The sequence below is a fragment of the Chiloscyllium punctatum genome, chromosome 22 (genome assembly GCF_047496795.1).
Source record: "Chiloscyllium punctatum isolate Juve2018m chromosome 22, sChiPun1.3, whole genome shotgun sequence".
Taxonomy (NCBI): Eukaryota; Metazoa; Chordata; class Chondrichthyes; order Orectolobiformes; family Hemiscylliidae; genus Chiloscyllium; species Chiloscyllium punctatum.
In genome coordinates this window covers 83,167,114-83,180,808 of record NC_092760.1, presented here as the reverse complement: position 1 = coordinate 83,180,808, position 13,695 = coordinate 83,167,114, and the positions used below count along the sequence as shown (strand labels likewise).

Below are 13,695 nucleotides of genomic sequence, written 5' to 3'. Positions count from 1 at the left end.
GTGCAGTTCTGAGGAAGGGTCATGAGACCCAAAAGTTTCTCTTCATAGATGCTACCACACTTGCTGAGCTTTTCCAACAAGAACATAGAACATCGAACATTACAGCGCAGTATAGGCCCTTCGGCCCTCGATGTTGTGCCGACCTGTCATACCAATCTTCCTGATGAAGGGCTTTTGCCCAAAATGTTGATTTTCCTGCTCCTCGGATGCTGTCTGACCGGCTGGCTGTCCTTTTCCAGCACCACTCTAATCTTGAAACTAATCTGAAGCCCATCTAACCAAATGTCTATCCAGTGACCATTTGAATGCCCTTAAAGTTGGTGAGTCTACTACTGATGAAGGGCTTATGCCCGAAATGTTAAGTCTCCTGCTCCCGGGATGCTGCCTGACCTGCTGTGCTTTTCCAGCACCACACTCTGGAGCAATCTCTCTCAGTTTACATTTCACAGCATTTACCCTGTATGAAAAACAGCAGCTTCATCGATTTCTGAGGCTGTGGGATTAAGTCGAAGCTTCATTAGCATTCTCCCAGTTGCTAACGATGTCTGATCGTCCACTTTCCTTGCTCATGCCTGGAAACCTTGTGGTTGTGTTGTACGACCAGTTGCTGCGAGAGATCGTACTGGTGAGTGCCTGGCAAAGCGGAGTTTTCTGTCAAGTCTGAACTGGTTGATTTCCGGGCGGTGTGGCTGTCTCAGTGACAGGGACAGCTTGCCAATCACACCCGGACAGCCTGAGATGGCACTTGGGGGGGCATCAGCGGGTATGAAGTTGGTGCTTTGTTTTGTGTGTCGTGGTCACGCCCTGCTGTTATCAAACTCACCGCTGGATGGATCGGACTGAGTGCATCTCTCCTCTCCTTCTGCTCTGCGCTTATCTGCAAGTGACTGCCCGACACCCCACAACCAAGCCGACTTAACACCCCACCCCGAGAGGGGAAGGGGGTGGGGTGCAGGTGTGGAGGAGCCTGGTTCCAGGGGAATGCAGCAAACTCCTCACTGCGCCTGGAAGTTCGCCTGGGATGGAGCATGAACTCAGCGAGTTCAGCAAGATCGATAACAGATCGATTTCCAAACCGGACGTCTCGGACGCCAGGCGAGGCGGTGTCTTCAGCGCAATCTTTGACGGTGAGATTCCGGCCCATTCCTCGTCGCTCCCCGTGGGTGAGTACAGTGGAGTCTAATGCTTATTGCCTCTGGGGTTGTTTTGTAGCTTTAAGCACACTCTCTCAGTGAACAGGCTGCTGAAACGTCTTGTTAGCCCGGAATCACAGTTCCAAGAGAGAAAGCTCGAAACATCCCACTGCTTTTCTTTCCCCCTTCTATGTGCACTTTCTGGAACGGATAATGCAGAATTATCTTTTTAAAATTTATTTTGGAGTGGGTAGAAGTGGAGATTTATTGAGGCAGGTGAGAGAAGTTTGATTCTGAACTGTTTACGGTCTTAACATCAGTCACTTTTCTGAATAGAATTGTCTCTTACTGATGTGCAATCTTGGCTTCATTCCGTTCCAGATTGGGAAGTGAGAAAAATCAAGATTTCTGTAATGTGTGCTTTTTTTTCAATAAAACTAACATTCTGAATTTAAACAAAAAAATCAGTGAATCTGGGGAGTTCCCAGAATCCCCACAGTGTGGGAAAAGGCCATTTGGCCCAACAAGTTTTTAGATATGAATTAGATTACTTCCAGTGTAGAGACAGGCCCTTCGGCCCAACCAGTCCACACCGACCCTCTGAAGAGCAACCCACCCAGACCCATTCCCCTACATTTACCCCTTTACCTAACACTACGGGCAATTTAGCGTGGCCAATTCACCTGAGCTGCACATCTTTGGACTGTGGGAGGAAACCGGAGCACCCGGAGGAAACCCCTGCAGACACGGGGAGAACGTGCAAACTCCACACAGTCAGTCACTTGAGGCTGGAATTGAACCTGGGACCCTGGCGCTGTGAGGCAGCAGTGCTAACCACTGTGCCGCCCTTATTTATTGGGTTAAAATACTGAATACACATATGAATTCATAAATGTTGGTTTTTACACTATTGATACACATCGATATTATAAAGTGACATAATTAAGTTAAACAACTGAGATATACATGTGCGTCTCACACTGCTTTTCTGTCCATCAGAGACTTGGGCAGATGGTGGCACTCGGAACTCTATCTTAGATTCCATGGCACCAATCTCATGAACCCCAGCCCAATGATGCAAAGTTCAAGGTGTGGGGCAAAGTCCCTAACGTTAATACTATTCTGAGTCTAAGTTTCCGTGCTGCATCCCCATTTCACAATAACTTCAGTACTTTTGTAGCCGTCAAAAATAGAACATAGACTAATCCAGTGCAGAACAGGCCCTTTGGCCCTCAATGTTGGGCCAACTCGTGAACTATTCTCAGCTTGTCCTCCTACAATATCCCATCATCATCCATGTGCTTATCCCATGTGCAAACTCCACACAGACAGTTGCCCGAGGCAGGATTTGAACCCGGGTCTCTGGCGCTGTGAGGCAGCGCTAGCCACTGTGCCACCCAGGGTTCACACCAGCCCTCTGAAGAGTAACCCACCCAGACCCATTCCCCTATATTTACCCCTGACTAATGCCCCTCACCTATATATCCCTGAACAATACAGGCACTTTAGCATGGCCAATCCACCCTAACCTATACATCTTTGGATTGTGGGAGGAAACCAGAACAAACCCACACAGACACAGGGAGAACATGCAAACTCCACTCGGCTGGAATCGAACCTGGGTCCTGGGTCACTGGAAGATAGCAGTACTAAGCACTGTGCCATCCTACCTCTGAAGTGCTGTGCCGACTGGGTGGTTAAGTGTATTCACCTTCACCTGACCAAGGAGCAGTGCTCCAAAAGCTTGTGATTTCAAATAAAACTGTTGGACTGTAATCTGGTATCACCCCAGTCCAACGGTGGCACCAAGTATATTCAAGGCTGAGATAGACAGGAAGGGAATCAAGGGTTATAGGGAAAAGTCAGGAGAGTGGCGTTATAGATGATCAGAATACCCATGCTCTGTTGATGGGCTGAATGGCCTACTTCTCCTCCTATGTCTTATGGTTTTATTTAGATTATATATACTGCTGATAATATCACTGTTGGAGTTACATACATTACTGAAGCAGTCAGCTCCTTGTGTCTCTGCAAAGTCCATCCCCTGGATTGAGATTTTCCATTTTATGGGAACAGTTACATAGTAGTTTTCTTGCTGGGTTAGTCACCCTCAGGCCTGGATAAACGTTCCCAAGAACAGAAGTTGGAATCCATGCCCTTCCTCTGGATGTGCCCTTCCTCTCTGCTGAGGCTATTTGGGAACTGGGAGTATAGAAAGTTGAGGGATGACCTTACTGAGGTTTAGAAAATCATAAGGGACATAAGGTGAATGAAAGGTTCTTTGCCCTAGCGTGGGGAAGTTCAAAACTCTGGGTAAATTTTAAAGGTGAGAGGAGAAATTTTTAAAAAGGACATGAAGGGCAACATTTTTACACAAAGAGTGGTTCATGTGTGGAATGAACCAGAGAAAGTAGGTGCAAGTACAGTTACAATGTTTAAGACATTTGAATAAGTTCATGAATAAGCAAGGCTTGGAGAGATATGACTCAAACGCAGGCAGGTGGGCCTAGTTTAGTTTGGGAACATGTTCAGCATGGACTGGTTGGACCAAAAGGTCTGTTTCTGTGCTCTGTGACTGGTAGCGAGTGCACCTCATACCTGCACCTCACAACCCTGGACATCATGGCTGTGTTGGCAGGCGGGTACTGAAGTTGGCATCTTGCATTCCTCCCCAATTTCAGGAAAAACCATTACTGGCAATTGAGCTTATTAACAAATGCCCTGACAAAAAATGAAAGTGCTGGAGAAACTCAGCAGGCCTAGTAGCATCTGGGGAAGGAGAAACCAGAGTTAATGTTTCAAATCCGGTGACCCTTCTTCAGAATTGTTTCTGATGGAGGGTCACCGGACTCAAAATGTTTATCTCTGCTCTCTCACTCTCCCCCCAGGTGCTGCCAAACCTGTTGAGTTTCTCTTGCAGTCTCTGTTTTTGTTTCAGATCTGCAGCATCTGTGGTTCTTTGTTTTATTTTAGGATCTGATGCTGCCATTACCATTCAGCGGTTGGTGTGGATATAGGTGAAGAAAGCCCAGGAAGTCATTTTTCAACAACATTGTAGATAAAGGTGAATGGAAGAGAAGTGCGTTTTGCCCATTTTCCAATGGGCATTAAAAGACATTTCTCCACCTTTGGCCTTCAAATCCCATGCCTGCACCCCTCCCTCCAAACGTGGTAGGCTACCAGTCCCTTTCCACTCTGAAACTTGGAGGTTTACCTTAATGTGGGTTCCTCAATCGCTCTTCTCTGTGGCCTTCCTGACATTCCCACTACTGAGAACCCGTAGATCTTTAAGATTCATTCACAGAATGTGGGCATCACTGGCTAGGCCTGGACTTATTGCCCATCCCTAATTGCCCAGTTAAGAGTCAAGCATATTGCTGTGATTCTGGAGTCACATGTAGATCTGGCCTGTCCTTAATGAACCAGATGGGTTTTCCAATAATCATCAATGGATTCTTAGTCATAATTTCTGAGACAGTTTCTGCTGCTGGCAAATTGGAATGGCTAGCAGTTCTTGGGAACAGAGCTATGTTTCCACCAAGGGGGTGTGAGTCTGACTCTCACCTACTTAAGGCCTCCCATACTGTGTTGTTGCCATGGGGCAGCCTTCACGAACATAAGGCCACTGTGGCAATGGTGTACTCTAGACAGAGCACGCTAAGTCTCACTCTTCCCCTGCCAAGATCCAGCCCAGAATTCCAAACCATCTCACAGGGATTTAAATTCTGTTAATTAAATAGATCTGAATTGAAAAAAAAACAAGTCACCTATGCCAGTGACCATGAAGTTATCCTGTTAGAATTCCTACTGTACAGAAAGAGGCCATTTAGCCCATCGAGTCTACACCAATCCTCCATAGAGCATCCCACCAAAACTCACCATAACTCCACATTTCCCAAGGCTAATTCACCCTAGCCTACACATTCCTGGACACTATGGGCAATTTAGCATGGCCAATCCACCTAACCTGCACAGCTTCGGACTGTGGGAGGAAACTGGAGCACCCAACGGAAACCCGCGTAGGCATGGGGAGAATGTGCAAACTTATTTTTAATTTCAAAAATATACTTTTTTCGTAAAATGTATTTTTTTATGTAAACGTAGTCACATACACAGTTTGGGTCTGTACATTACATATCAAGAAAACAAATATTGGAGTTTAACTCTATCCAAACAAACCAAAGACATCTCTAACTTGAACCAGACTATATTTACATGCAGAGTCGAGAGTGAAGTGCTGGAAAAGCACAGCAGGTTAGGCAGCATCTGAAGAGAAGGAGCTGCCTGACCTACTGTGCTTTTCCAGCACTATACTCTCGACTCTCATCTCCAGCATCTGCAGTCCTCACTTTCTCCTATATTTACATGCATTTGAGGCACCAAGAGGGTCCAATAACTGAACAGACCCCAATTTAACTTCACCAGAAGGGCCTCACCCCACTGCATCTTGGCACAAGCTCCACACGGATAGTTGCCCAAGACTGGAATTGAGCCTGGATTCCTGGCACTGTGAGGCAGCATTGCTAACCACAGAGTCACCCATGCCTGTTGTGTTAAAAACCACATTTTCAATAAATATTTCCTTTTTATCTCATTTACCTTTATTTTAGCTTCCATTTTAGTCAAACCATCATCATTTATTTTTTAAACCCAAAAATTCGAATGAAAAATGAGATTCGTTTAAATTCCTGGTTTGCTGTGTATGCGAATACTTCAATATGATTGGCTGAATATCCTGTTTATTACCAACACTGCTGATGCATGACAAAGCAACGCTCAATTTGATGTCAGATTCAATTGACACTAGAAAGTAAATAAACAGTGTCACAGTGATAGCTAGGTCTCAACAGGCAGTCAATTCTACAGGCACTTAATCCTGATCAAGTGAGACAATTAATGTACTTTAAATTTGTAAGAAACTAATAACAAAACAAGATACCAGTCATTCAGAAACTGATCCCCTCTCTACAAGTGCACGAGCCCATTACAAGTTTGCTGTTTGAATGAAGTGCACTTTTCCTGGACACTCTACCTACTATGAAATAGTCAGAACACTGCTCAACTGAAACAGCAAAAGTGGACAGGCTAAATGGGAACCCAGAAGATTTACCAAAGGCTGCCATGAATGGGTCCATACTATCGTTCTATTAGCAATGTATATTCTTTCCCTGAGAATCCCTTGTCGTATTACGGGAACCTTTTTGTTATTGATTCATTTCAGAAGACAAGGTGTCACATCAAAGTCTTTTGTGGGAAAATGAGGTGTAACATATTGGTATGGATATAAGATTGTCTGGCTAACAGGAAGGGAAGAGTGGACATAAATGGGTAATTTTCTGGTTGGCAAGATGTAATAGGTGGTGTACCACAGTGCTCAATGCTGGGTCTTCAACTTCTTTCTGTGTATATCAATGATTTGGATGAAGAAACAGAAGGTATGGTAGCTAGGATGACTGTCTGTGTGGAGTTTGCTCATTTTCCTCGTGTCTGCGTGGGTTTCCTCCGGGTGCTCCAGTTTCCTCCCACAGTCCAAAGATGTGCAGCTCAGGTGAATTGGCCATGCTAAATTGCCCATAGTGTTAGGTGCATTAGTTAGAGGGAAATGGGTCTGGGTGGGTTACACTTCGGAGGGTCGGTGTGGACTTGGTGGGCCGAAGGGCCTGTTTCCACACTGTAGGGAATCTAATTTTGCTGAGGACACAAAGCGAGGTAAGAAAGTGTAAAAAGGACACAGGTGATTGCAAAACGATATTGGTGGGTTAAGTGAGTGGACGAAGATCTGGCAACTGATGTATAATGTGGAAAGAAGTGAAGTTGAATAATTTGGCAGAAAGAATAAAAAAACATATTATCTAAGTGGTTTGAGATTGCTGAGGTCCTCATGCTTGAGTGGCAAAAGGTCTATATACTGGTCCAGCAAGTAATGAGGAAATCTGTTAGTGTTATCATTCATTGTGAAGGGATTTGAATGCAGAAGTCAGGAGGTTATGCTTCAGTTATACGGTGCCTTAGTGAGACTACATCTGGAGTAGCATGTATGGTATTGGTCTCCTTATTTATTTAGGTAAGCATTTAACTGCACGGGTGGCAGTTCAGATAAAGTACATTTGACTAATAGCTGGAGGGGGTGGGTTGTCTTATGAAGAAAGGTGGACAAGCAAGACTTGGATCCACTGGAATTTGGAAGAACGAGAGCAGACTTGTTTGAAAGATTCTGAAGGTTTTTGATAAGGGCATGTGGAAATGATGTTTCCTCTTGTCAGAGAATATCGAGCTAAGGCTCAAAATAAAGGGTCAATAACGTGAAAAAAGAGATGGGAGAAAGCTTTTTGTCGCAGAAGGCCGTGTGTCTTTGTGGAGCACTCTTCCTCAAATGCGGTGGAAACAGAGTGCTTGAGTGATTTCGAGCAGAGGCAAATAGATACATGATAAGCCTGGGCTTGAAAGGTTATTGAGAAGGGTGGGAATATGGAGTCAACAGGTCAGCTTTGATTGTTTTGAAAAGCAAAGTAGGCTTAGCGAACTGAGTGACCTACTCCTGCTTCTAGTTTGTATGTTCCTGCAGTTGTATGTTCGTATGACCCTGCTGAGATTAACCTCAGTTCAGAGTCTTGTCTTCACTGGAGGAATAGGACATTTGGGCATACACATTAAACCTATTTGATTTCATTTGAAGTGTTTCTCCTCAACAGCCACACTCTCAACATTAGTGTTTTTAACTATTGAGATCTGCGGTCTCTGGTACTTCAGATTTTGTCAATACAATCCCAATTGAGGAAGTGTTGTATAATGGTTGTGCTGAGCTGGGACCGAGCTTGGTACTTTCTGTTTCAAAGCAGAAGCTGTAATATAAATGCACCTGTCAATTAATCTCACATTTGTGAGAAGAATCTCCACCTGTTTACTTCCACAGGCAGATGGAAACTATTGATAAAAATTAGCTGTTAGTTTTCAGTTTCATCCCCATCAAGCCATATGCTTTCCTTCAGTGTTCAGTAAAACATGGCACGTGGAAATGGTAGCAACTCAATAACGTAACTTTGAGATACCGGTCAGTGTTTACATAAACAAGCAAAGAGAATACTGGAGAAACTCAGCAGGTCTAGCTGCATCTGCGCAGAGAGAAGCAGAGTTAACCTTTTGAGTCAGTAATGACTCTTCTTCAGAAATGGAAGTTCTTTCAGATGCAGCCAGACTTGCTGAATTTCTCCAGCACTTTCTGTGTTTTCGATTTCCAGTATCTACAATATTTTGTTTTATTTGGGTTTTCACATGAATATTGGAGGCGATGTTGAATTCCACTTACCACGGAAGGTGTAGGCCTCTGCTGACTCGAGGTATTCAGGAGGAGCTCCTACTTATTAAACTGAAGTGCAAAGGAGATTACAGTAGTGTCTATAAGCGCATTTTCATTGTTTTTGAAAGATGTAAGGGAATTCAAGTTGCTACAAGACAACAGATGTGTTCCTTCCTTTCTTTCTCTTACCTTTAATACTTACATTTCATTCTTTTTGTTAATTCTTTTCATCTTTCAATCGTGAATGATTTTCTGCAGAGCTGGTTTACTGACTTGCCACCCTCGAGGTTTTTGAGATATTGGGAGATCATCAGTTCTGCATGTCCGTGCCAGCTCATTCACACATTGATCTCTCTCCTGTTTCTTAAAATAATACACAGTGCTATTTGCAACAAGTAAAACACGCCATAGTTCAGTAACTCTGTCTGTGGAAAGACTAATCTCTTACACTTGTTCTTAGTTCCGGGCATTAAATAATTTGATTCTCTCACGGTGGAGTTAGTTGCTAGACTAGCAGAAAACAAACAGAATGCAATGGTCATGTAATTGTATTACAAAAAAAATCAAACAGTAGAAAATACAAGGAGGAAAACTGGATATATGTTTTGACTATTGAAAATTTGCAATGGTTATGTTGGTTTCCATAGTTTTACAAAGTTCAAGGAATCCTCTCGTGTTATGTTGAAATCCAAGGTTCTCATGTGCCTTATAGCAACATACATGCTGTTTCGAAAATATCAGCGCAAGTTGTGAAATATGTAAACAGAAATGGTTGACTGTCAAGGTCCCAATGTTTTGTGCCATGAGGTAACTAGAAGATGACTGGAGTAGGCTTGCTTTGTCAAAATTACAGAAAATTCACAGGCCGTTGTCAGGATCTGAACTTCTCAACTGTGTCAGCACATCTAGAAGACACAGTATAACATCAAGTCAAAATTCTGATCAGCGGTGTTCCAGCCCAGTCCTCTGCCAAGTTGCAATATTGGAAGGTGCAGAATGGAGACATTTGGTCCATGTCAATAGGGGCCATCAACAGCACTCATCTGGAAAAGAGAACCTAAAAATGTTCAAAAACGTTGAAAGGAAAATTGCTGAAATATGTTTTCTTCTTTGCCAGATCAAAATTAGAGTAGCTAATTCCCTATTATGTGAAAAAAACAATGCATTTTTTAATGCATGGTAGTAGAACAGAGTCTCATTTTGCACACACCGTGATGTTCCCAAATATCAGGCGCTTTGTTCTTCTTGGTCTTAGAGAATTGTAAGCTTGGGATGTGCTGCCAAAGAAACTTTGGTGTGTTGCTACAACGCATCTTGCAGATAGTACACATTGCAGGGATGAATGTATTTTGGGCAGATAAATGAGCCTTCATCTCACCATGGAGTCAGTTTGTTGCCACCATTCTCTTTAAGTGTGTGATCTCCAGAATCTGCTGGGTCTAGTATGGTGGAACAAAGCCACTTACTAGTCTAAGAAGAAGCTCTTGTCTTGAACAGGAAGTAGTTTATTGCAAAGTTAAAAATCACACAACACCAGGTTATAGTCCAACAGGTTTACATTCCAACAGGTTCATCCCTACATTAAACTTTATTTGGAATCACGAGCTTTGGAAGCGCTGCTTCCGCTAACTGCCAGCTGAAATTGGAGAGAATCTCCAATTAGTTTATTTCATTTTACCAATAGTTACATTGATGTGACTGACAGATGCAGAGATGAAAAGGAGAACTTGAATGTTGGGTCTTAATCCTTGAAGATCTTAAGCTGTCCGGCCACAGAATTAAGCAACATCACCATCTTGGGTGGAGCTTGTGGCAGCCTTCAGTATTAACCCTTTCAGACCGGTACACAACAGGGAAGGCAATGATTGTTTAGGTTTGGAGATAAAATTATGAGTAAGCAGATGATTTAAATGTCATTAGGAGTGAGCTTTATAAGTCAGAAAGCAAATCTTAGTTAAATATTCTCTTCTGACAAACAGTGTTATTTCCAGGCAAAGGAAATGTTATTGGAATTGATCCCCTGAAACTGTGCGGCTCTTGTTTGTGTCCTGGTGCACATCTGGAACAGTTTTACGAATGTTTGAAAAGAAACGGGGAGAGTTTGCTGACATATGTGAATGTTCAAACCAATGTAAAGTTTGAGATCCCAACTGTCCTACATCGACAGAAGTGGCCCCGACATTATGTAATGTACAGTCAGCAGATCCCAGTTGTGCATTGCTTGTGACAAAAGAAGAGATCTGTGCCTCTGTGTCTGTACATTCAGAGTTTCAGTCAGCGGTTAGCTAAGTAGCCATTTGAGGAAAGCTTTGAGTGTGGGATTTATCCCTACATTAAACTTTATTGAGAAGTAAATATTAACAGTTGGACTATTTGGGAGATTTTTAAACTTGGCTTTGCGCTGAAATGAGAATTACATTATGACCAGTATGTGGTAATCTACAAGGGTCATCTTAGACCATTTGGCCTAGTTTGATGAAGAAGCCAGATTGTCAGCCTGATTTCTGAGGTGAACATCTGCAATCATATTTGACATTGCTTTGTGTTGAGCTGAGAATAACTGTTCACCAGAGCACTTAGTAAATTGCCACTGCAGGTCATAATGGCTCAAGAGATCAGTCAATGCCATCAATCTTTATTTTCAAAGAGCAGAAGATGAAATGGTGCATGATGTTATCCATTTTTTATAAAGTAATAAATTAAAGGTGAGAACTTTGTTGGCTCAAACCAGGCAAGATTCTATCTGGGAAGTAACCAGGGTTAAAGAGCAGGAGACCTTTCCCCACTGTCATTGAATTATTAAAAGAGATGAATTTAAAATAAAGAACTGGATGCTGGAAATCTCAATCAGAAACAGAAATTGCTGGGGAAATTCAGCAGGTCTAGCAGCAACTGTGAAATTCTGAAGAAGGGTCACTGGATTTGAAAGGCTAACTCTGTTTTTCTGTTCACAGATGCTGCCAGACCTGCTGAGTTTTTCCAGAAATGTTTGTTTCTGATTAAAAGAGAATATCTAATCATTATCATATTTCTGTTTGTGAGAAATGACTGTACATGTTTTGTTGTACATTTTCTCCTGTACAAAAGGTATGACATTTCAGAAAATATTGCACAGTCTGTCAAGTGTTATGTGACATCTTGAGGTCATGGCGGTTGGCATAGAGATGCGGGTTCATTCTTTCTTTGAGACTGGGCTGGTATGCGTAGAATGGTTGCACTGGTTAGTATTTAATGCTTACTGGGCAGGGCATGGCAAAACTGCTTTAAAATTGGTTGTCATGGCAGTGACACCATACCCATCTGCCTATTTGCCCCCATTCACCCCAGTTGCAACTTTTGCAAGTGGCCGAGGAGGCACTGGGCACCCCACTGAGCTAGATGAGGCCCTGATGGAGCCAATTTTTGTCACTTAAGGCCCTCCTCACAGCCGCCTAAGCAAGTGGAATGTGTCAAGCCCACCGTGTGAGACGTGGCAGCTAGATGGGATGGGAATAGTGGGAGTGGGCGTGGTTAAGGAAGAGAGCTCAATTGAATTTGACTGGCAGTTCATACGAGACAGGACTACCTCTTGGTTCGGACTGCGGACTCACCTCATGTCAATTAAAGGACAGACTGACATCAAATCACTGCAGAGTGGGCTGGCCAACCTGGGAGGTTCATAATTGAAGGGGAGAGGGAACATCGATAAGGAGGAATGTCTTCAGCCAGAGGGTGGTGAATCTGTGGAACTCATTGCTTCCAAAGCCTCCTGTGGCAATGTCATTGAATGTACTTAAAGACAGAGATAGACATATTGCTGATTAACAAAGGGATCACAAGTTAAGGGGAGAAGGCAGGACAGGAAAGTTGGAGTACATTTTATATGGTCTTATTGTTCACACTCACATTCACTGCAGTTTAATTCAGTTAAACACAGAAATGTCCTTGCCAACGTAAGGCTGGTTGACTCTGTTTTGACAGAGTAGGGACAGTGAGTTTGATTAAAACCGTCATTACAGGCAGTCCCATCTTTGGAAGTTGAGGCTGATGAGAGACAAAAAGCTTGGTCGAAGAGCATTATCTGCAGGAAAGTGGTTCTACAGTACTTTTGCAAGGGCCATTCACAATGCCCTAGCCAGCAGCATGCACATCATGTGAATGACTATAAAAGAAAAAAGGCTGAGAGATTATTCTGTTAAGCAAGCGTGCCTTCGAAGAGGAAGTAATTTGTGTGTAAAAAGAAAAAGATGACTGATGCTAGAAATACTCAGCAGACACTCTGACAAGTCAGAAACAGAGGTAAATCTCTGACAAAAGTGGTCATAAGTTTAGAAGGTGCTGTCGAAGGAGTTTTGGTGAATTCCTGCAATGCATTCTGTAAGTGATACACACTGCGGTTACAGAACAGTACAAGAGACTGAATGTTTGTAGATTTGGTGCCAGTCAAGTCGGTTGCTTTGTCCTTTGTTGGAGCTGAACTCCTCCAGGCAAATAGGCAGCATTCAGTCATTCTTCTGGCTTGTACCTGTAGACAGGCTTTGTGGAGTCAGGAGATGTTTTACTTGCTGCAGCATTCATAGCCTTCAACCTGATCGTGTAGGTACAAAACTTACATCATTGGTCCAATTCAGTTTCTAATCACTAGAACTTCCAGGATGTTGATCGTGGGGGATTCAGTGATACTAAACATATTGAAGTCAAGAAGTTAAATTTCCGCTTGTTGGAAATAGTTAAAAATCACACAACACTAGTTATAGTCCGACAGGTTTATTGGGAAGCACTAGCTTTCAGAGTGCTGCTCCTTTGTCAGGTAGCTACCACATGGGGTAGTCCACCCCAGACCAACACTAGCACCTCCACATCGTTATTGGAGATAGTCTTTGCCTGGAACTTGTGAATCCCAAATGTTGCTTGCCCAGCCAAATTGGGATATTGCCCACATCTTACGGAGTTTGACCATGGACTGCTTCAGTATCTAAGGAGTCATGAAGGGTGCTGAACTTTTGCAATTATCAGCGAGTTTCCTTGCTTCTGACCTTATGATGGAGGACAGGTCGTTGCTGAAGCAGCTGAAGATGATTGGCCTGGGGTACCCTCCTGAAGAACTGCTGCAGAGATGTTCTGAGCAGAGATGGCTGACATCTAACTACCATAACCATCTTCCTTTGCACCAGGTATGATTCCAAACAGCTTTCCCAAATGCCCAATGACTCCTGTTTTGCTAGAGGTCCTTGATGCCACACCTGGTCAAATATAACCTTGACGTCAAGGGCAGTCAACCTCACC

The 13,695-nt window shown here is 43.3% G+C and overlaps 1 protein-coding gene across 2 annotated transcripts in view; it reads left to right on the top strand.

Annotated features, from left to right (window-relative positions):
• Positions 1 to 558: 558 nt before the first annotated feature.
• The window catches only part of ano3 (anoctamin 3), a 573,601-nt gene continuing 560,464 nt past the window's right edge, over positions 559 to 13,695 (top strand). For both annotated transcript variants that reach the window (XM_072592732.1, XM_072592727.1), the window contains exon 1: positions 559 to 1,163. In XM_072592732.1, coding sequence (XP_072448833.1) covers positions 1,022 to 1,163 — 142 coding nt within the window. In that variant the 5' untranslated portion in view covers positions 559 to 1,021. The remainder of the gene's footprint in view (positions 1,164 to 13,695) is intronic.